General features: G+C 58.9%; 1 protein-coding gene across 4 annotated transcripts in view; it reads right to left on the reverse strand.

Moving 5' to 3' along the window:
- The window catches only part of CHKA (choline kinase alpha), a 36,734-nt gene extending 13,425 nt beyond the window's left edge, over positions 1–23,309 (reverse strand). For 3 of the 4 annotated variants that reach the window (XM_056131638.1, XM_056131637.1, XM_056131640.1), the window contains exons 1-2: positions 22,979–23,309; positions 9,385–9,496 (exon numbers count right to left, since the gene is read on the reverse strand). In XM_056131638.1, coding sequence (XP_055987613.1) covers positions 9,385–9,496; positions 22,979–23,277 — 411 coding nt within the window. In that variant the 5' untranslated portion in view covers positions 23,278–23,309. Of the gene's footprint in view, positions 1–9,384; positions 9,497–15,257; positions 15,307–22,978 lie in introns of those variants that run through there. The other variant, XM_056131641.1, reaches the window with a different exon arrangement.
- Between the last annotated feature and the right edge of the window lie 454 nt (positions 23,310–23,763).

Consider the following 23,763-nt stretch of genomic DNA (forward strand, 5'->3'; position numbering starts at 1 on the left):
TACTCAGCCCACACTCGTGTTCAGTGCGGGACTTGTCCCACTCGCCCCTGAGCCCGCTCTCAGCCACCCCCCTTCACCAGGATGGGGCGTGCAGTCGACGGGGCGAACCTTGTCCCAGTGTCACTGCGCAGGGAGGGTCGGCGGGGTCCTCCGGCCACAGACACCGGGTCACGCTCCGGCCCAGCTGCGTCAGCAGGAAATGGAGGCAGCGGCAAGAGCCGTGCGGGCAGGGCAGGGGGAGGGCGCACGCCACGCTCGCCAGGACAGCCCCGAAACTTGCTCGTGTCAGGATCCCGAGTCCAAACACTGGCACGGGGAAGGCCCCTACCACGTGACACCGGGCCTGCCCACAGGGAAGCGCTTTGAAGGTGGACGGGCGAGTTCTCGGAGGCCCCAGGAACAACCCCCTTCCCTTCCACCGCGGTGCCAAGGACGCCTGCTCCGGGCGGCGGGGGAGCCTCGTCCTGCTCGCCAGCGCCCAGGCAGGTGCCCAGGGCGGCCCAAGGCACGGGCAGGCACACGGTAGCCCCCAGGAGGGGACATCCTGTACGAAGTGCAGAGTACAAACGGGGACTATTCGCTGCTCTCTCTCTCTGTCCTGCGTTTCTCTGACAAAAAAGCACCACGGGTTAAATCCCTTCACGATGAGCTGCAAAACCGTGAGGCCCGAGGAAGAGAGTGGCAGCCTTCGCCAGGTGGGAGGAGGCGGCAAGGCCTGACCCCTAACTTCAGGGCCCCTGTTCCGTGTGTGTCACCTGGGACTTGACTCTGGCGTTCCTCAGTGGGACTCCACTGTGTGCCTACTATGGGTCGGTCCCAGTGAGGAGCGGGGGGCTGCAGAGGGAACCCCCATGCAGCGACGCCCACGCAAGGAACAGGGCACGGGCGGGCAGGCCAGAGGGGGCACAGTAGGGGGCAGGCCCCAGCAGAGGGGACAGGCCTTGGTGTAGGGGGACAGGCCAGCCGGCGCCCTGGCACGAGAGAACTGTATTGATGGAAGGGGGTGCTAAGCCCCAGAGCCCCCTGCTGCCCTGGCTCCCGGGAGCTCCAAGAGGCTGGTGGCAGCGGGAGTCAGCAGGGCCGTGACCTGCGGCGGGAACGGGGTTGGACCTGGGCACCGCTTTCGGACATCCTCAAGGGCTACGGGGCTGCTATTTTCGATCTGGATCTTAGGGAGCTGCAGTGGGGGGTCCTGAGTCACAGAAGACCCTTCCCTCGGACGGTGCTCTCGGAAGCCGCCACTCCGTGCCCAGGCGCCAACCGTAACAGGCCTGTCTTCATGGATGTAATAAATACATGTTTCCACATGAAGTACTGAGCCGGCCCTGCCCTGTCAGAACACCATTGAAGCCCGCGTTCCGTCGCCTCAGTACACATGTGTGTAAATATACACACACATAGAGAGTGAGCAAAAAAAAAAAAGTCACTTGTCACTTATTCCGTTGCACATCAATTTGCTCGAGTGGGCGCCAGTAACGTCTCCATTCATCCCTGTCATGTGCCAGCGTAGCCCAATGGCGTCTGCTCTCTCCAGGAACACAAAGAGCCTCAAACCGTTCGTAGGCTCCAAATTTTCCTCCAACTATTTTAAATTCTAATGAAAGTTTCATAAGGGACTGGAGAGGTAACACAAGGGGACAGCCATGTTGGAACCCAAACACAACCAGGTCCCTGGAGACCAGCCAGGAATACTCCCTCAGGAGTGCCCCTTCAGCAGAGTCAGGTGTAAAGCCCTGGGCGTCGCTGGGCATGGCCCAAATAAATAAGATATTCCCTAAATCATATAATAAAATCCAAATGCTCCCTATTACAAATCTGACGACAAATGATTTTATATTCAGTAATTACTTAAAAATCTGATGTGAGAGGGCTGGAGCGATAGCACAGTGGGTAGGGTGTTTGCCTTGCACGCAGCCAACCCGGGTTCGATTCCCAGCATCCCCAGCATCCCATAGGGTCCCCTGAGCACCGCCAGGAGTAACTCCTGAGTGCAGAGCCAGGAGTAAACCCTGTGCATCACTGGGTGTGACCCAAACAATCAAAAAAAAAAATCTGACGTGAGAATTATAGGGCTCGTGTCTTTTTAAAGAGCTTTGATGGTCTAGATGGAAACTCCCCGAAGAAAGGTGAGGCGAGGGGCGGGGTGATAGTACGGGGTTGGGGGACTCGGGGTCGACCCCCGGCATCCCGCATGGTTCCCCAAGCTCCGCTACGGTGATTTCTGAGTGAAGAGCCAGGAGTTACCCCTGAGCACTGCCAGGGGTGACGTAAAAAGCGGGGGAAGAAGAGAGAGGGAGGGGCCACACTCCACAGTGCTCTGGGTGGTCCCGGGGATGCTCAGGGGCCCGGGCACTGCCAGGAATTCATCTCCATCCTACCTCGGGAACTGCTCACTCAACAAACTTTAAAATTTAAGACCTGAATTCCAGAAAGTACCATTACCCATTAGCCAGGCGGAGGAGGAAACGGAATTTCCCCCTCGCACACTTACTTCTACCGAGTGTGGGGAGCAGGGGTGAGGCTCGGGAGCGGGGCGCGCCGTGAGCCCGGGGCACCTCCCGCGCCCAGACCCAAAGCAGCTCCGAGAAGCGCCTGGCACTTGGACGATGCCTTTGGCGCAGGCTTCGAATGCTGCTTCCCTGAAACACTTCACTTGAGAAAGGCTTTTATACTCGAGACAAAAAGCGCGTCCCAGTGCAGGCTCGGTTTCCCAAGGCTCCCCCTCGCTCTGAAAGCGAGGCCGGGCAGGCTGCCCGAGGTGGACAGCGGCCAGGGGCCGTCAGCTGTACACGGAGCACGTCCCCGGGTCGCCCTCATGGGCCTCCCCCCTGGTTTCTCTCCTGACCGCCTCTGTGCTGTTTGCAGCAGCTCATGGGAAGGTTTTACAGAACCGCATTAAAATATGAGCCAACAGTGACTTGCGCATGTCCAGCTTCTGGGAGCTGCCTGTGACTTGTTTTTTTTTTCTTTTTGGTGGTGGTGGTGGTGTCTGTGCCTCATCTGGCAGTTGGCGAGGCTCAGGGGCGCCCTGCCGACTCTGCGCTCAGGAATTCGTCCTGGCCATGATCAGGGGACCACACGGGGTGCCGGGGCTCGAACTCAGGTCAGCCAAGTGCAAGGCAAGTGCCAGACCTCCTGTACTACTGCTCCTGTGATTTTTAAGAATTCAGATGGGGCTGGAGTGATAGCACAGCGGGTAGGGCGTTTGCCTTGCACGCGACCGACCCGGGTTCGATTCCCAGCATCCCATCTGGTCCCCTGAGCACCGCCGGGAGTAGCTTTTGAGTGCAGAGCCAGGAGCAATCCCTGTGCATCGCCGGGTGTAACCCAAAAAGCAAAAAAATAAAAAAGAAAAGAAAAGAAAGAAATTCAGACCACGGGGTCCTTTCCTTTGTTCTGTTTTGGGGCCACACCTGGCCCTGCTCAGCGGTTCCTCCTGGCGGGGTTCGGGGGACCCTGCGTGATACCAGGGCTGAAGCCAGGTCAGCGGCAGGCAAAGAAAGTGCCTCCTGCTGTCCAGTTGCTCAGCATCAGACAAGTGATTTCTAACACTGTGTGGAAGTCTCCGCAGAACCTTCCCTGACCCCCAGGGATACCCCAGGCAGTGGAAGGATCCTTCCTGGCAGTGGACGCAGTGTAGCAACACCAAAGGCATGAAGCAATATTGGTGCCTCTGTGGAAAAAATGATGAAGTCATCAACAACCCTCAGTTACCCCCAAACAGCCTAGGCCTTGTTGGGTTGGGAGCCACACCCAGGGTGCCAGGGCGCAGCTCGGGAATTACTGCTGGAAGCGCTCGGGGGGGGCTACACAGGCGCTGAGGACCAGACCCGGGTCAGCCGCGTGCAAGGCGAGTGCCCTGCCTGCTGTCCTACGGGCCCTGGCCCCAGTCCCAGCGCCTGAACGCAGCAGGACCGGGTGCTAACCCTCGGGCATGAGGAGACAGAAGTCCACGAGGAAAGTGTCTCTGGCAGCACCGGGGCCGAACCCAGAGCACCGAGCACTCGAGGCAAAACGCTACCACCGAGACACGCCCCGGGCCCAAGCCAGAACTTCGACAACACTCTGGGCAGGCAAAAGACAGCGCTGAGAAGCGTGGGGGCCAGCAGAGGACTCCCTGTCCAGTGCCCCAGAAGGCCCGTGCGTGGGCCCCAACCCCAGGGCTGCTGCAGGCCGAGGCTCTAAGTGTGTGTGGGCAGGACTGGGGGGCTGTGAGCTCCCCAACAGTATTGGGGGCTCACGGAGAGAGGAACGAAGCTCTCTGCTAGGAGCAGTAAGAAAGCCTGGACCAGAGCATCACAGCATTCCTCCGCCGAGAGGCCCTGAGGAGGCCTGGCCCGCCAGGCCCAACGCCCCGAGTTTGCCATTTTCTACTGAGGAAACAGAAGAAACGGGCGGGGCCCCCAGCGCTCAGAGCCACACTCACTGCACCTCCCAGCGAGGCCGACGCCAAAGCTGGTGCCTCTGGGCAAAAGCGGGACAGCTTTCTTTTTAAAAAGCATTTCTTGGGGCTGGAGCGATGGCACAGCGGGGAGGGCATTGGCCTTGCGCGTGACTGACCCGGGTTCAACCCCCAGCATCCCATAGGGTCCCCCGAGCACCGCCAGGAGTGATTCCTGAGTGCAGAGCCAGGAGTCAGCCCTGTGCATCGCCGGGTGTGACCCAAAGAGAAAAAAACAAAAAACCACAAAGCATTTCTTAAAACCCAGAACTACAGAAAGGCAGGAAGCGGTGGAGAACGCTCAACTTCAGGGGATTCATACTATATGGTGACTTGTGTCTGTGTCTGTCACCTGGAAACCGGAGTGCTCCAGGCATGACAGCACGGCCAAGGCTGCAGCGGAAAAGACAGGCACACAGCTGAGGTGGCGTCCCCGCGCCCGCCGAGAGCCGCGGACAGACACTTTCCCATGTCCAGGCTACACGGGAGTATGTGGTGTCCCCAGAGGCGCACGACAGAGCAGGCACGGGAGGGCTGGAGTCACTGGCGACGTCCCAGGGGGATGAGCCGAGGAGAGGCCCAGAAACAAGAGGCCCAACGCCCATGGGAACGTGCCCAGCGCGGAGAGGTGTTGGCGCCCAGCGCTGTGTCCGCACAGACTGCTTGGGGCCGCCTGTGACCGCACTGTATGGAGGTGCAAGGGGCTGTTTCTGACGCAGCAAAAAGTCAACTTAATTCAGAGACATCCGGATGGTTCGCAGTAGTGGGCCCCCAGCGACCAGGCTGCAACGCCCGGGAGCACGCTGAGCGCCCACGTCTACGCGGTCAGCGCCCGTGTCCGGCAGGAGAGGCCCTCAGAGTCCCCTCCTCGGAGCCACAGCCCGGCGCGCTGCTCCCCTCTGTGGGAGGGTCCACATTTTCGAGTGGGGCTTAATTTCTAATCTCTCTGAGGGTAAGATGCCATGGCTTTCCTGGAATCTAAGGACCGTGTCTTTCCTGTCACCGAATCACACCTGCGTTGTGCCTTGGCGTTTTTCATTATATGAAGGTCAGCAGTCAAACAAGCACTAAGATTTGCCTTCTAGTACTCAAGAGACAAGACAACATTTTCCCAGACGACGCTCAAGAGAGACGGTCGAAGTGTATCAGGAACCTTCTTGCCCAGGGAGGCAGATTGCTCACCCACAGCACACACACACACACACACACACACACACACGCACACACACACACACGCACAGGCGACGCCGAGTGGACAAGACGCACTGACATTTGTGTCTTCCACAACTCAGGACAAATAAGCAAACTGGTCACTGTACGCAGCGAAGGCTGCTACCGGGCACCGCAGAGCTCATGTTCCTTCCCAGGATCAGAAGGGGGAAATCAAGTTACACGGAGAGCAACCTTGCTATTCTGCGCTCTCTTCTAGAAGTTTCCTTCTGCAAAGACAGACTGGTGCCTCGAAACGGCTATTTACTGTCTTGCTTTGGTTAATGATGGTTTTATGGTTGAACTCAGGGTTTTTTTCCCCCAATAATGTAGGAGCACTGCTATTTATTTAGCCATTGATTAAGCTGATTGAATTGGGAATGAATTCCACATTACCTTTTATTTTAATTTTTAAATTTTGTAAGTTAGTTCACAATGTTTGACTACATTCAATTTTCAAACACCAATCCCACCACCATACACCTTCCCACCACCAAATTCGGGATGTTTCCATCTCAAACCCCAATCCCTGTCCCAAAACACAACCGAAATAATATGTTTCGCATTATCTGTTATGAAGAGCTGCTGAATACGCTTATAAAAAAGTTGAACTCAGTTTTCTTCAAGTAAGAAGCTAAGAAAATAACCTCCTCATTAAAATTAAAGCTACTCTAAGAGTCTAAGACTAAATTACAGTGATATATATACCACCTTAAGTTCAGACCCGGATCCTGGTTAAGGGTGTTTAAACACTAATACTGTGGACCTCTTTCTTAAGGCCTCGTGTCTCGTCTCAATCTTGTCCCATTCAGATTCTCCTGGAAGTCCTGGGGACCGGAGGCGAGCAGAGCTGGGAGTGCCAGGCTGGCCTTCCCGGGGACAGCATGGCCTTGGCCCCAGTGGTGACCAAGCCCCAGCCACTTCACTGCGACTATGGAAGAAGGGCCGCCACCCGGCTCCAAGAGCCACGATGATGGAAAGTGGGAAAGCTGAAGACTGTCTCGGCATCTGAAATCATCACTTGCCTGGGACTCAGAGCGCTCGGCAGTTCTACTTGGATTTGATTCTCAAAGGTAAAAATCCCAAAGCTCACGAGGAGAACGGGAGAGGCCGACTAGCCAGGCGCACACGCACCCGGTGGTGACACGTCCACCCGTGTGCCTCTCCCAAAGGAGGCGCGGGTGCCAGCACCCTGGGGGGGTGGCCCTGGGCGTGGAGACAGGAGGGCAGGGCCTGGGGGCTGGGTCACGTTCAATTCCATCCTGACTCCACACGTGACGGAAGCCTGGGCTCCGGGTCTGCTTTCACTGCTCCTAACTGCGGCCCTTTCTCACCAGCACAACAGGCTCTGTGACTTCTGCTCTGACAGAGGAGGAGCCTCAGCGTGACCCCTAGCTGCTCCCTTTCTGCAGGCCAGATTCACGCCTGAGACCGTGCTCCCAGCCCAGGGGGTGGGGGAAACTTAAACCACGTGCAAAATATTTGGGGAAAACATTGACGATCGATGGTGAAATCCCTGTCGAGCTCAACTTCTAAAGCTGCCCGGGGCTGGAGCAATAGCACAGCGGGGAGGGCGTCGGCCTTGCACGCGGCCGACCAGGGTTCGATTCCCAGCATCCCATATGGTCCCCCGAGCACCGCCAGGGGTGATTCCTGAGTGCAGAGCCAGGAGGAACCCCTGTGCATCATTGGGTGTGACCCAAAAAGCAAGAAAGTAAAAAATAAAAAAATAATAATAATAAAGGCGCCGGCAGCTCCCTGTCCGTCTCTGCTCCACGTCCCTTCCCTTGGCCTCCTCGAGCCACCGAGCCCCACGGCAGCTGGCCAGCCGGGCTCCCGGCACTGTGCTCGCTGGCGGTGGGTCACGAAACATGCTTACGTGTGAGGCTCTGGGCTTCTCAGTATTTAGACGAATCGACTCCACTCAGTCATTACACTGAGAAGAGAGACTCCAACCTATCAGCAAAGAACAGCGTTTTTCCAACAAAAATGAGCGAGCTGTCTGCTGTGTGGAGGCACAGCGTGGCCGCCGGCTCACCCACCCGCACCGACCCCTCTCCCTGTCCGTCTCTGCTCCACGTCCCTTCCCTTGGCCTCCTCGAGCCACCGAGCCCCACGGCAGCTGGCCAGCCGGGCTCCCTCTCCCGCGCAGCTCAGCCTGTCGGTGGGGGTGCTCCCAGCCCAGCCAGGACGCGTGTGGCCACAGCCGGACTCCGAATTAACTCTACTTCCAATGACTTCAGGGGCCGGGGCAGTAGTGTGTCTGCTCTGCACACGGCCAACCCAGGTTCAATCCCCGGCATCCCGCATGGTCCCCAAGCCCTGCCAGGAGTGATTCCTGAGTGGAGAGTCAGGAGGAACCCCTGAGCACCATCAAGTGTGACCCCAAATGCAAACAAACATAAAAATCAAATGACTTCAATGATTCTGCCCTCTGCGTCCTGTGATCCCAAGGCTCCCTTCTCCTTAAACACAGGGACACAGAATTTGTGGATTTTCTCCCCGGACGTTTTTACTGTGTTTAACTACTCTAGGGGGCTACTATGAGTGGTTAGCTGGATTCAAAGGGACCCAGTATCAGTGTCTAGTCACTCTCCTCAGGGAGGAGGGAAGCATCTGTCCCGACTGCGGGGGGCTCAGTCAGCAGCCCGGCCCCCGGGGGTTGATACTCCGAGAGGAGCCCAGTGCCATTTCCGCTCCTCACCTCTGTCCACTGGCCACCTGGGCACTGCAGGCCAGCAGGCACAACGCCAGCACTCTGGTCAGCTGGGAACAAATGAACCCTATCGCCCACCACGGTGCTCAAAGCACAACAGCCAGAGACGGATGTCGTTACAGGGGCCAGAGGACATCGTCCGGGTTCTCAAACGCTGAGCTGGGACACTGCCACTCGGAGACACGGACAGCCCCGGGCACGTGGCACGGGGCCACTGCTCCCAGGGTCCAGCCACGGCGTGGGCCCCACTGGGCGAGAAACGGCCACTTCCGGGCCCAGGTGGAGAAGGCCCCTCACAAGCACACTTTGACTCCTTTTGGTCTGTCTGTGTCTGGGTTGGGGCCATTGCCAGCTGTGCTCAGGGGACCGTACGGGGTGTCAGGGGACTGAACCCTGGCCCACTGCCCTACCTCTGGGGCCCCAGGGCCAATTCCCACATGGACTGACACCCACAGTGCCAGTCCGGTTTTGGGTATTTCCAAAACCTAGTTTTCACTGACTTGGACGTGACCTGCGTTTTAGACCGACCTCTGGAAAAGTGAAGCCAGGCAACTTCTTGACCGGCTCTCCCCAAGAAAAGGGAAGTGGATGCTAAACAGCACTGCCAGGGAACTGCACGGCCAAAACTGTGTCGGGCCGCGGGACGAGACATTCCCGGTAGAGGTTTAAAATCGAAATCAACAACCGGGTCCTCGGCGTATCCCCCAACCGGTGAAGACCGGGCAACAATCAAGACGCTTTGAGATCAGGTGGCGGTAAGAAACCTGAACAGCGCGGACTCTGTGCTCAGGGCGAGGGTGATTACACTGCAGCCTGAGTGATGATGTGCGGAAAGCACCGGCCTCACAGACACCACCCACGACTTAACAGCGTCGCTCTTTCTGGAGGGAAAAACCAGGACTGTTTGTACAGGTTGGCTAATAAGCATTAAGCAGACAGAGGATCTCACCGAGGGCGCACACACGAGCCCGTCCAACCAACCAGAGCTCGCACTGGCGCCCCGCCGCGTCCCACTCACCATCTTCAGGATGGCCCCGTACAGTCGCAGCAGCACCTTGCGCGGCTCGTCGCCCACCGTGGCCAGGGTGTCGGGGAAGGAGCACTGGAACAGCATGTTGCTGAGGCCTCCCCTGTCAGAGACAAAAGGACAGTGAGTGTCCGGCCTCGGCCTCCGCCCCCCCGCTCCTCTCTGCTCCCAGTGCGTGGGACTGGATGTGTGCGCCTGCAAACGCAGGGGCCCTGGAGGGGACAAGCCTGAGAACCCCCGACCCTGGGAGCCCCCGGAACATTCCTGCAAGTCCCAATCCTTCTAGTAATTAAGCCCAAGCCCCACTACTGGCCAGGGAGGGAGCCCGGCAGCAGAGACCCGCCTGCGCGTGGGATGCCCCGAGTTTGATACCCAGAACCAAAAGAATAATGAAACTACACTCAAAGCCCCCGACACGCGGCAGGGCGCTCGCCTCACACAAGGCCAACACGGGCTCGATCCCCAGCACCCCAGAGGGTCCCTGAAGCTCGCCAGGAGTGATCCCTGAGCCCAGAGCCAGGAGTAAGTCCCAAGCACAGCTGGGTGTGGACCCCCCCCCCCAAACACACGCACACAAAAAGCAGAAATGTCCACTATTGGGGCCAGGGCAAGGGTGATGGGATAGCTTGCAGGCAACTGTCCCCTGAGCACCACCAGGAGTAACCCTCTGAGCACTGAGTCAGGAGTAAGCCCTGAGCGCCACTGGGTGTGACCCAGTATCTCACCCCCTCAAAACGGCTCAGAGATTCAACCACGGTAACCGTCCTTAAGCTATCTCCTCCAGAGCTTTCTTCTTAAGACAGACCAGGGCAGGAGCTATAGTACAGAGGGTAGGGCGCTTGCCTTACCCACAGCCGACACAGGTTCAAGCCCCAGCACCCCACAGGGCCCCCCGAGCACCACCCGGGGTGACTCTTGAATGCAGAGCCGGGAGTAAGCCCCGAGCATCGCCGGGTGCGACCCAAAACCCAACACAAACAGGCAAAGAAATTAAAGTATACTTCTCCTATCTACCACTTCATGCCAACATTAGTAAAAATTTCTCAATTTGTGTGTGCATGTGGTGGGAAGGCGGGGTGGGGGGTCATGTTTGGTTTGGAGCCACTCTTGACTAAGACAAGCACTTCAGGGGCTGGAGCGATAGCACAGCAGGTAGGGTGTCTGCCTTGCACGCGGCCGACCCAGGTTCGATTCCCAGCATCCCATATGGTCCCCCGAGCACTGCCAGGAGTGATTCCTGAGTGCATGAGCCAGGAATAACCCCTGTGCATTGCCGGGTGTGATCCAAAAAGCAAAAAAAAAAAAAAAAAAAAAAAAAGACAAGTACTTCAGGGGCCAGAGCAATAGTTCAGCTGTTAAGGTCTTGCACACAGCCGACCCGGGTTCGAGCACCGGCTCTCCATATGGTCCCCTGAGCACCGCCAGGAGTAAGTCCTGAGTGCAGAGCCAGGAAGAGCCCTGAGCATCACCACGCATGGCCCAAAAGAAAGAGACAAGTGCCTGAACCCTATACTATCTCTATGGACCTCTAAATTCTACTTTTCGGGTTTTTGTTTCGGTTTGGGGGCCATATCGGGCAGTGCTCAGGGATTATCCTGGTGGGCTCAGGGGACCATATTGAATGCCGGGAATCAAGGCCTGGCGAGCCATCTGGTAGGCAAGGCAAGCGCCCTGCCTGCTGAACTCTCTCCTGACACTCTAAATTCTATTCTTATCTCAGTTAGTCTTGGGGTGCACGGGGGCTGGGCCACGCCCGATGGTGCTCAGGGATCACTCCTGGCCCTGATCGGAAGGAACAACAGATCTTAAGGAGTTTTCCAGAGCCAAGTGTGACGCTGGAGGCTCTGACGACATAAACTGGGATGCGCTCTGGCGTCACCCCGAGAAATGTCCCTTCTACGGGGGCCAGACAGCAGAGGGCCCTTGCCTTACCCGTGACTGCCCTTGGTCCACTCCCTGTCACTTCCTGATCCCTTCAGCACCAACACAGAGACCAGATGGGCCCCGGGCACTGCCAGATGTGGCCCCACCTCTGCCCACCCGAAAGGCACCGTCCCCTGTAATGGAGAGCGGGCAAAGCCTGTGAGCTAGGGTTCAAGGCGGCTGCAGCGGGGCCCAGCGACCCGGAGCCCAGCCTGTCTGCAAGCGCCAGCATCCCAGCCCTGGGGAGGAGGCGGTGCTGGCGCCCCACGGTACCCGACCCTCTCAGCACTGCCGGGCCAGGCCCAGAAACAGCAACGGAACCAAGTGGTGGAGCCGAGAGACAGGACAGCGGCAGGGCACTGGCCTGGCACACGGCCGGTCCGGGTTCGATCCCCAGCACCCTGGATGGGCCCCTGAGCCCCATGAGGAGTGATCCCTGAGCACCACCAGGCGTGATCCCCCCATCCCGTCCCCCAAAAATAAATAAAAGAAAGCCACTGGCTGATCCCACAACCGCTCTCTTGAACGCCGGGCACAGGGGCGAATCGGGCACACGTCAGCAGGGCTGGGGACAGCCGTGCCGGCAAACCCAGAACCGTGGCAGTGCGAGTGGCTTGAGGCAGTGGGCAGGCTGTAGGCTCGGCCACGGTGCAGGCCCCCTCCTGGGGGAGAAACCCAATTCCACTGGGCCCCGGTGCGGGCACCCTGACCCCCAGGGGAATCTCGGCAGGGTCCGCCCCGAGCAAGGGCAGGCGCTTCACTGTGTCCAGGGTGCAGGGCTTTCCCAGTTCAGCACAGCGGCAGGGGCAGGGCTGGGAGAGCCTGGCAGGGAGGGCGCCCCGGGCGGCCGATGCCCTTGGCAGCAGCCAGGAGCCCTACTTTCCCTTCCGGTCACACACTGAGAGCGCGGTCAAGGCCAAGGGGGACAGACGAGCCACTGTTCCCGCTGTGGGACCCGGCTCAGCGTGGGCCCGTGCTCGAGGGTGGCCGCCCGCCACCAGTGGGGCACACACAGCCCGTCTGCGCCAACAGGCTTCCGCGGCAGGAAGCAGAGCGGCGACTGTCTTTAAGGACAATCCAGTCAACGAAACAAGGTCACTGCAGGGGGAGGACCAGAGAGGAATACTTCGCGCAGGACAGAGATACGGAAGAGAAATGCCACCGCAATGCTAGCAAAGCCCACAGAACGACAGCAGTCCACTCCCCAGCATCCATATGGTCCCCTGAGCCCTGCCAGGAGTGACCCAAAAAGCTGGAAACAAACAAAAAAAAAAGAATATTCACCCCAGGGGGCCGGAGCCATAGGACAGAGAGTGAGGCGCTTGCCTTGCACGTGGCTGACCCCAGTTCGATCCCCCGTGCCCCATATGGTTCCCCAAGCCCCACCAGGAGAGTGATCCCGAGATGCAGAGCCAGGAGTAACCTCTGAGACCACCAGCTATGGCCCCCCCCCAAGAAAGAAAACCTCCGGGGGCCGCGGCGATAGCTCAGGCTGCAGAGCACAAACTCCCTTCTGTGTCCGACCTTCTTACTGGGGGCCACACCCGGCTGTGCCCAGGGGTCACTCCTTCTAGTGCCTGGTGACCACACGTGCTGACGACGGGGTCTGGACCTCCTCCGTGCCCAGCGCTGAGCAGCTCTGGCCCGTGCTGTTCTGCGGCTTAAGGGGCCAGACCGTATGTTGCTGGGGGCCACCGGGGACACGCAGGGGCCCTGACAGGAACAGTGACCCAACAGCCTGCGGTCCACTTATCTCCTACCCCCTTATCTCTTCCCGGAATGCTCCACTCGGCTTTCAGGGAATGTTCCAGGAGAGGCACTTCTCTCTCCTCCGCAGTCTCGCTGTTCGAGAGCTGCGGTGCAATTCTTTCCAGTGGGGCCTGGGACGGCTGAGACCATCCCCACGGCCCCGGGGAGCACATCACCTGCTCTGGGAGCACCGGCCAGGAAGAAAGGCCAATTCAACACCCCTGACAAAACACTGACCCCAGTCACGCCCCTCAGCAAGCACGGACCCCACGGTCACCCCCTCGCCAAGGAATGAAGCAGTCAGGGCCGGCCTTTGCCTCAGACTCCGGCACAGTGAAACTCTGGACGGTGACTAAACCCAGGAACAGAAACCCAGATGCGGTGACAGCGGCGCCGAGGCGCCCAGGCCCGTGGAGGCGGAGGCTCTGCCCTCATAGCACGTCAGGGAGTGGCGTGTGCCTGCCAGCCCCGGCGCCTGCCTGCGTCCAGGCCGTGTCTTGGGCCCTGGGCTGCGTGACCTGTGAGGGCGAGTCACTTCACTCAGCCTCAGATCCGGAGGAAACTCAGTCCACACAGCAGCTCAGGCCCCGACAGCTGCTGTCTGTGCTCAGGGGTCACTCCTGGGGCGGCTCTGGCTACCTGCGGTGCCCGGGTTGGAACCTGAGTCAGCGGAAAGGAAAGTCCCTTACGCATGGACCCTCCCTCCGGCCCAGGAGCCAGACTTGGAACCCTGGGCCATCAGCCTGGGGGCCCGACACCGGCTGGTGGGAAAAACTCCCGGAGAACTGCCCCAAATTTCTAGGACCACCCCCACCCGAGTGGCGGCAGATGGACTAGAAGGAATAATGTGATGGATTTAATAAATAAATACTAATAAGCGTTGGGTTTTGTTTCTGCGTTAGCTGTCTGACAACCTGCAACCTATTTTTCTGATTCCCGAGCCCAGGGGAGTCAAGACCGACCCCACTGTTGGAAACACCCTAACAACCGCCTCCTCTCCTGCTCTGTAGCTGACAGACCTCAGGTTACTCAAGATGCTGACACATGGGGCCCAAGTAACAGTATGGGGGGAGGGCGCTTGCCTCGCACGCAGGTTTGATCCCCGGCATCCCACAGGGTCCCCCGAGCACCGCCAGGAATAATTCCTGAATGCAGAGCCAGGAGGAACCCCTGAGCATCGCCAGGTGTGAACCTTTAAAAGGCACATAAAAGGGGGGGGGAAGATGCTGAAACATGCCAGTCTTAATGTGAAACATCTGTGTTTCACCCCAATTTTAAACTGAAATATAATATAGGTTACACAGATAACCCTCGTCACCAACTTTAAATGTCCAGCCGGATGACAACACACTCTCACTCTGTGCAACCGTCCCAGCACCATCCGAACTAACTTGGAAACGGAGCTCTGTTGCACGTCAAACAATGCTCCGTCCTCCCAGCCCAGCCCCGGGGCGACTGTGAGCACAGGGACCTCACACCGAAGTGGAATCCTGGGGCCGGGGAAGGCCCGTACCTTGCAGACATTAGCCCAGGTTTGTTCCCTGGCACCCCGTACGGCCCCCCAGGCCCTGCCAGGAGCGATCCCTGAACACAGAGCCAGGAGGAAGCCCTGAGCATCGCGGAGTGTGAAAACAAAACATAAGCGGGTTTTTTCCGACTGGCTAATTTCCCTCCGTACAATGTCCACAAGACTAACCCAGGCTGTACCATAAGCCAGAACCTCCCTCCTCTATAAGGCTGAATAGTATTCCACTGTATGTAATCTCTTCCTCCCCATTCAACCACGCCAAAAGTCAACATATTTTCAGTCACTTGCAAAAGATTCCTATCTCAGTGAGTCAGTTCAAGGCTCGATGGTAAACCGAGATATACCTGCTCCAGAGAAACCTGGAACACCGAGATTTTTATTTTAAACTGACGTGGGAAATTAATTAGGTGGTCTGCTCCAAACCCACTCCAATTCGCTGGCAAATTTTCCAGAAGTGGGGCCACGGGGGCCGGGCAGTGCCGGGTCTCGGGCGTTTGTTCCACGAGCCTGCCTTGGTTTGGTCCCGGGGCAGAGCCAGGAGTCGGCCCAGCCCGGGAGTGAAGGGGCTTCCTGGGAGACAGTGACTGCACGCGACTCAGCCCCCAACACCGTGCCGACCCTGAGCACCACCAGTGTGGCCCAAAGGAAAACAAAAACTTCAAACCTTTCCGAGAGTCACACATCAGGCTGAGCACACATGGGACTCCCCGCGGCTCAAGGTCTCGGCCAGGAGTTTCAAGAGTATCATCTGCAAATCAAAATCACCATGAAGAAAAAAGCAAATTCAAAGAATGACCAGAATCTCAAAATCTCGTCAAAAAATGATCCATAAACGCACTGTACCAGATACAGAAAATACAAGAGCCAGAGAGATGTACAGTGGGTAGGGCGCTTGTACTGCACGCTGCTGACCGGGGTTCGAACCCCAGTATCCCTGCCAGGAGTGATTCCTGAGTGCACTGCCAGGAAGGAGCAAGCCTTGAGCAACACCTGGTGTGGCCCCAGAAAAACAGACTACAGCTTAATACCAAAACAACCAGTTAATTCAGAACACAAAATTTTAAAAGATAGATCTTTGCCAAATTTCTTTCTCTTTCTTTCTTTCTTTCTTTCTTTCTTTCTTTCTTTCTTTCTTTCTGCATCACACTCAGCGATGCTCAGGGGTTACTCCTGGCTCTGCACTCAGGAATTACTCCTGGCGGTGCTCGGGGGACCATACGGGATGCTGGGAACTGAACCTGGGTGGGCCACATGCAAGGCAAACGCCCTCCCCGCTGTGCTATTGCTCCAGCCCCTGCCAAGTTTTTTTTAACCATCTAAAAACTCACAGTCCAGATGGGGAGAAGGTGTAGGAAGATGAGAGCAGGAATATGCAACAGTCGGAAATAAGACGCCCTGGGGCTGGAGCCATAGCACAGCAGGGAGGGCGTTTGCCTTGCCGACCTAGCCAGGAGTAACTTCAGGGAATTGCGGGTGTGACCCAAAAAGGAAAAAAAAAGGGGCCAGGGAGACAGAACAGCGGGAGGGCGTTTGCCTTGCACATGGCCGACCCAGGTCCGATCCCCAGCACATCATATGGTCCCCCGAGCACTGCCACAAGTGATTCCTGAACCCTGAGCCAGAGGAAGTACTGAGCACCACTGGGTGTGGCCCCCAAACCAAAAATATTAATGATAGTGATTTCCACTCCCTGAAACGGAACACCAGCCCACTGGTCTATTTCCAGCAGCCGATCTCTAACCCCTCTTCAAAATGACCAGGCAGGGACTAGAGAGATGCCCAGCAGGAGGGGCGCTCCCTTGCATATGACAGGCGGGCGCAACGGGCTGGGTTCAGTTCCCAGCGCGGCATGTGCTCCCCTGAGCACCGCCAGGAATAATCTCTGAGCACTGAAGCAGGAGTAAGCCTGAGCATCACTGGGGATGGCCCGAAAACCAAACACAGGAGCCAGGGAAACAGTCCGGGGCTCACGCGCTTGGCGTGCAGATGACCACAGTTCCCTCCGGGCTGCAGGGTCCCCGGGGCAGCAAAAGGTGTGACTGAGATTCTAGACGCTTCTCCCTCATGACCTGCCTCCTGGATGAGCGCAGCACTTAGCCCGTGACTGAGACTCCCGCTCGGCCTCCCCTCCAGACCCTCTCCATGTCCCTTTCGTGCCCCTGCTGCTGCTCAACACGCCCCCAGGGCCAGACCCCCGTGGTGAGCCCACCCCCCGCCCCGCCTCCCCAGGCCTCCCTCCCCAGTTTCACCATCAGCGCAGGAGTCGGGCACCAGCAGGTAGGACACATTAGCCAAGCGGAGACCACGATCTCCCCGGAGCGGAGGAATGACTCACGCTAAGGCTTCCTGAGGAGAGAGCGAGCTCCCAGAGGGGCGCGGCAGAGAGGAAAACCCAGAAGGAAAGCAAGGAAAGCGTGGGAGCCAGTGCAGGGGCCAAACAAGACTAGACAGGGGCTGTGTGTGTGAAAAGGCAAGTCCTGCATCAGTGAGAAACTACGGCCAAGTTTGAGGACACAGGGCTAACACACAAAGGCCAACCTTTCCTATGAACACCAAGGTACAAACAGAAACTAAAGCCGAAAGCACAGACCCATAGAGAGGGAATATGAGCCCTGCCCGGCCCCGACCCTGAAGACCACTGGGTACGGCCCCACCAAAATAATCTTTGCTAATACCCCCAAATTACTCAGGTGTAAGCCTGAAACATATACAAGGGCAGGGCAGTAGTCCAGAGGGCAGACAATTACAGCCTGGCATTTACAGCCGCCCAGGTTTGATCCCTGGCACTTCCGTGGGACCCTGAGCACCTCCAGGAGTGATCTCTGAGCCCAGAGCCAGGGGTAAGCCCTGAGCATCTCTGTGAGTGGCCCAAAGGATTTAAACAAAAACATGTGCAAGACCCCACGAGGAACCAGGACTAAGGAAGCGAAGACCCACCGAACAGGGGCAGGCAGGCTCCGTACTGCAGGGACGCTGGCCTCCCGGGGGCTGGAGGGGCAGGACAGTGGACAAGGCTCTTGCCGTGCAGTGAGCCCCCCTGACTCGACCCCCAACAGCGTCGAGGGTCCCTGGAGAAACACCAGGAGTGACCCGACAGCCGAAAGTGGCCCGGTCCTTCTCTAACCTCTAGAGTCCGTGCACTCCCAACTGAAATTCCAGGGGCTGGAGCGGGTAGGGCTTTTGCCTTGCACGTGGCTCACCTGGGTTCGATTCCCAGCATCCCATATGGTCCCCCAAGCATCACCAGGCGTGATTCCTGAGTGCAGAGCCAGGAGGAACCCCTGAGCATTGCGGGGTGTGACCCCCCCCCAAAAAAATCCAACTGAAATTCCACTATTAGAAAAACCAACAAATTGATTCTACATTTAAGTGGAGATGCAAAAGATTCAGAGGAGCCAACACTGAAGAATAAAGTCAGAGGACTAACCCTGCTAGACTTTAAGATGTACCATAAAGCTACATTACATTATTCAAGATAGAGTGGAACAACCACAACAAAAAAAGAAACAAACCCAGATCAATGTCACAGTATAGATTCACACAAACACTGTCTACTGATCTGGACGAGAGTGAAAAGCTGTTCAAAAGAACGCTTCTGGGGTTTTTTTTTCCTTTTTGGGTCACACCAGCAATACTCAGGGGTTACTCCTGGCAGTGCTCGGGGAACTGTATGGGATGCTGGGGATCGAACCCGGGTTGGCTGCATGCGTGGCAAACGCCCTCCCCGCTGTGCTATGGCTCTGGCCCCACAAGAACATTTTTTTTTTTTAACAGTGCTTAAACCACACAAGGAAGGAACCGGCTCAAAGGGCTGGGTGCGTCGTGCTTTGTCGAACAGAGTCCCAATTTCTTTGTTTTTTTTTGGGGGGGTGGCCCGTGAGTGTCAATGCCTAGGGGTTACTCCTGGCTCTGCACTCAGGATTTACTCCTGGCGGTGCTTGGGGGACCATATGGGATGGCGGGGATCAAACCCAGGTCGGCCGGGTGCGAGGTCCGGAGCCCTGCTAGGAAAAATCCAATGAGCAGGTGTGGCCCTTCAAGCAACATAAAAATAAAGACCCCTGGAGTAGGGTGTGCTCTCTGCAGACAACCGACCAGGATCAAATCCCTGGGTCCCCCGAGTCCCGCCAGAAGTGACCCGTGAGTGCAGAGCCGGGAGTAAGCCCTGAGCATCACCAGTACGGCCCAAAAAACTAAAATCGAAGTCCCCAGAGAAAGTCCCCCGGGAAAGCGCAAAGGGCTTGAGCGCGGGCCGCGGAGGCTCTGAAATGTATCCAGACAAGCCCGTGTGAAACTTGGAACTGTTTTTCCTTTTCCTGTTTTTGGTTTGGTTCTCGGGCCACACTCGGCAGTGCGCAGGGCTGACTCCTGGCTCTGTGCTCAGGCATCACTCCGGGCGGGGCTGGAGACTTGCATGGGCTGTCTGGAATCAAACCCTGGTTGGCCGGGTCTAAGGCAAGCGCCCGAACCCCGGGTTCTGTCGCCTGAGCCCCACATCTTTGGAAAGATCTGCCACTTAATCTCACAACCGGGAGGGAGAGAACAAGGGTGAGAATAACCGACCCTTGATTTGACGGGCAAGGGGACAGGGGCTGGCGTCAAGCTGTGTCACCTGGGCCGGGCCCAAACTTCCCCCGCAGTCAGCCCATTAATGAGCGTTTTCATCCTTCCGCTGGGGCGGCCTTGGCAATCGGCCGCCGGTTACAAAGACCCCTGTCTTCACACTAAGCGAGCTGCAAGAAAAAAAAAACCTAGGCCGAATCCAGTGTGTCAGGCACCATTCTCCTGCTAAGAGATACAAAGCGGAACACGATATGCCTTCCAGGAACTCAATCTGACGGGGAGTCGGACAAAGGTCTTCGCCAACCAGGAAGGGCAGAGGTGGAGAAAAGGTGTGCTGGCCGGCCGGCTGGGGCTGCGGAGTGGAAGAATTGAACTCCGCTCGATTCTCACCGAGCGAGCCTCGCAGGAAGAATTTCAAAACGCGAACGTGAGGTTGCCAAGCAGAGAGCAGGCGCGAAGAAAAGGCCTGGAGGCTGGGAAACGAGGCTCACTCGAGGGTTGCAGAGTCCCGAGTCGCCAGCTCGCTGGAGCTGCTGGCGGTGAGGGGGAAGGGGTGACTTCGGAACAGTGAAAAAAATCAACACATGCACGCGCACACAAAGGTAGGCCGGGGCTCAAATGTAAGTCGTGAAAAATCCAGGGTTTATTCTCGGGCAGTAGGAAGCGGCAGCGAAAGTTTGAACAAAGAAATAATGTCACTGGATAAACAGAATGCAGAACACATGGGACACACACGCACAAAGAGCTAATCCCAGGCACCGCCCGCCCTGGGGTCCAGGCAGGGACAGGACGGTCGGCCTGGGCTCAGAAGACAGGAGTGGGCGCAAAGCAGGTCAGGGGGCTTGGCTGGCCCCGAGTGGCCCGGAGGGGCCGAGTTCAGGGCGACCACAGCACACTGAGGCGGGAGGGAGTGACGGGAGGAAGTCTCGGGCAGATGCACGCCCTGGGGTAAGGCAGTGAGTTCTGATAAACCGCTGGCAACTCTGCAGAGAGCTGAGGCTGGAGAAAGAGATTAGCGAGTGTGGAGCAGGGGTCAGGGCGATAGCTCACGCTGCGGGCCAGGGTTCAATCCCCGCCATCCCGCAGTCCTCCAGGTAACGCCGGAAGTAAGCCCTGAGCACTGCTGGGTGTGTGGGCAATTACGCCTGCTTGCTGGAGCCCCCCCCCCCCCAGCAACTCCACCGGGAGGATCCTGGGTCTCCAAAGGGCCCTCTCCTGACTGCCGCTTGCCTTTTTTTTTTTTTAAAGCTAGCCTGCCTGCTTTCCCCGACTTCAGATCACCATGCTTGCTCACTCCAACGCCGACATCCTGTTCCAGGAAGCAGGGCCGAGAAGGTAGAGCCGCGGCACTGGTGTCCGGGCCCTCCGCTCCAAGAGGGACACGGCCTTCCAGGAATACTAATTTCAGGGGGAGAGGAACAAAGCACCCTCAAGGCTCTTTTTGTGTCTGGATTTTGTCCCGGTGCCAGGGATCACACCCAGGGCCCCCGACGTGCAGGCCACGCACGCCTGCTCCTGAGACACCCCCGGACTGTCGGGCCTGCAACAACACAGAGCCGAGCCGCTGAGCTGGGACGCAGGCGCGGGGCCGCCGGCCTGCAGGGTTTGATTTCACAGCTGGGCTGACAGCACCTTTTAGGGCGTTCCGGCAACCTTCTGCGGGCCGTCAAGGCCACCTGAATGTGAACCGCTCCCATAGGCAACTCAGAGACTATCGAATAAATGAACACACGTTGGTTTTTTCTGTTTGTTTTGGTGTGCTTCTATCAAACTATCTTTTTTTTTTTCTTTTTGGGTCACACCGGCGGTGCACAGGGGTTATTCCTGGCTCTGCACTCAGGAATTACTCCTGGCAGTGCTCAGGGGACCATATGGGATGCTGGGAATCGAACCCGGGTCGGCCGCGTGCAAGGCAAACGCCCTACCCGCTGTGCTAATTGCTCCAGCCCCTCAAACTACCTTTTGGGTTTTTTTTTTCTATTACTGAACCCTACCCAGTGATGCTCAGGGCTTACTCCTGGCTCTGTGCTCAGTGCTCACTGCTAGTGGCGCTCAGGTCACCATATGCATCACCGAGGACTAAACCCTGGTCGGCCACATGCAAAGCAAGCGCCCCTGCCGTTGCCCGCTGCGGTCCCAGCTAACTGCCTTTTAACTTGTGCTCATAAATGTTATTTGTACCAGAGGCCGGAGGCATACAAAAAAAGGGAAGTGAAGCTCGGTTAATTTTGCTGCCTTTGCGGATCTGATGAAAGGCCGGCATGAAAAAGATTCACATGACTCAAGCTGCATTTGGGGGTTACTGGTGGTAGCAGGCAACCTGGTCAGCTAATTACAAGAAAACTGGGGGGTGGGGGGCAGAGGAATAGGACGGGTAGGACGAGAGTTCAGTGGGTAGGCCACTGAATGCCTTGCCGCCCGGGTTCGATCCCTGGCATCCCATATGGTCCACTGAGCACCGCCACGAGTCATCCTGAGAGTGGCCCAAAAACAAACAAAAAGAAAGCTTGGAGACCCGAGGGCAGTTCAGTGGCCCAGGGGACACGAGGACCAAACCCCACTACCACATGCCCCCACCCACCACCCTTCAGCAGGAGCCCCAAAGGCATCGGAGCTCCCGAGGTGGTCCTGGTGGGTCCCAGCACGGCAGGACCCCAGCTCGGCACCCTGAGGTGTCCCCAGCGCACCACCGGGCCTGGTTCCTGAGCACCGCCAGAAGCCCCCACCCCAAATTAAGCACTGCTGCGGGACTCCCCTCCCAGCCCCCACCCCAAGAAACTGGCACAGACCTTCTGGGAGGGTTGTGGGGACAGACAGCACCCAGGGTTTCAGACCGCTGTCAGCACCGGGGCCTAGGTCTCCCCTCCCCACCGTGTCCACAAAGGGCCCACACTAGAAGGGGGGTTGTATGGGGGCCCCCCAGGTGCCTGGCCCTGTGCTCAGGGTTCACTCTTGCTGGCGCTGAGGAACCATGTGTCCTTCCGGGGCCGGAACCCAAGGCAGCAAGTTATTGCCCCAATAAGATCTCTCCAGCCTGACTTTGCTTTTTATTAGGGGGCGGGAAGGGAGAGGGTATTGGACCACACCCCACGGTGCTCTGGGCTGACTCTTGGCTTTTTTTTTTCTTTTTTTTTTTTGCTTTTTGGGTCACACCCAACAATGCACAGGGGTTACTCCTGGCTCCTGCACTCAGGAATTACTCCTAGAGGTGCTCAGGGGACCATATGGGATGCTGGGAATCGAACCGGGGGTCGGTCGGCCACGTGCAAGGCAAACGCCCTCCCCCCTCCACGCTGTGCTATCGCCCCAGCGCCCTCAGGGCTGACTCTTAGTGGCGCTGTGCCGGTGACTTACCCCCCCCCCATTCACTCTCTTGCAGCCCTGAGTTTTGGCTTTGCTTTTTTTTTTTTTTTTATAGTTGGGGGCAGTCGGGCCACACCCCACGGTGCTCAGGGCTGACTCCTGGCTCTGTGCTCAGGGATCGCTCTGGCGGGGCTCGAGCACCAAGCAGGTCTGTCTCTCGGGGGGCGCCCCCAACAACACGGCCCGTTAAGGGGCGCGGGGGCGAGCCCGACCCAGGGCAGGGGGTCTCCGCGTCCCCCCGCCCCGCGGGTCTCAAGCCGGACCGCATCTGGGGGCTAAAGGGGGGTCGGCCGAGGAACGCCGAGCGGTCCCAGCAGGGTGGGGCTCAGGCCCGCGCCCGCGGGAGCCGTCACCTGGGACCCGGGGCGCTGAGACCGCGGCGCGGGCGCCCCCCGCCCTCCCCCCCGGGCCGGGCCGCATTGTTCCCGGGGCCCCGCGCCCCCGCGGGCCGCCACCGACCTGATGACACTGATGTGGAACTGGTCCTCGCGCAGGCCGCGCCAGGCGCCGGGCAGGAACTCCTTGCACCACAGATAGGCCCGGCGGCGCGTGCGGGGCTCGGGCTGCTCGGCGGCGGCGGCGGCGGCGGCGGCGTCTGCGGGGGGCGCGGGGGGCCGGGCTCGCGCCTTGGGCTCGCGCTCGCCGGCGGCGTCGCGCGGGGGGCCGGGCGCGGGGGCCGCGGGGTCGCCGCCGCAGCTCAGCAGCAGCCCGAGCGCCGGCGCCTCCGCCTCGCCCCCGTGGCAGAACTTGGTCTTCATCCCGGGCGGGCGCGGGGTCCGGCCGGGGCGGGCGGGCGGGCGCGCGCTGCCCCGCGGGGAGGCCGGGGCGGGCGGCGGGCGGCGGGCGGCGGCGCTCGGAGGCCGGCGGCAGCGGCGGCAGCGGCGGCAGCGGCGGGAGCGGCGGGAGCGGCGGGAGCGGCGGGAGCGGCGGGCGGGCGGCGGCGGCGGCGCTCGGCTGGCCCTGCTGGCCGCGGCGCGCGCTCCTATACCGCCGCCGCACGAGAAGCGCCCGCCGCGTCACCCGCCGCCCTCGCGCTCGCCGCTGATTGGCCGCCGCCGCCCGCCCCGGCGCATCACAACCGCCGCCGCCCTCGCCACGCCGCGTCCCCATTGGCTGCGGCTCGGGCCCCTCCCCCGCCCCGGGCGCTGCGCGGGGGCGGGGCCTGGAGGGGCGGGGCCAGGTGGGCGGGGCGGGGCTTCCACCGGGCGCCCGCGGGCTGCGGGGCGGAGGGGTGCGGGGTCGCA

The sequence above is a fragment of the Sorex fumeus genome, unplaced genomic scaffold (assembly GCF_029834395.1).
Source record: "Sorex fumeus unplaced genomic scaffold, SorFum_2.1 ptg000093l, whole genome shotgun sequence".
NCBI classification, from domain to species: Eukaryota; Metazoa; Chordata; class Mammalia; order Eulipotyphla; family Soricidae; genus Sorex; species Sorex fumeus.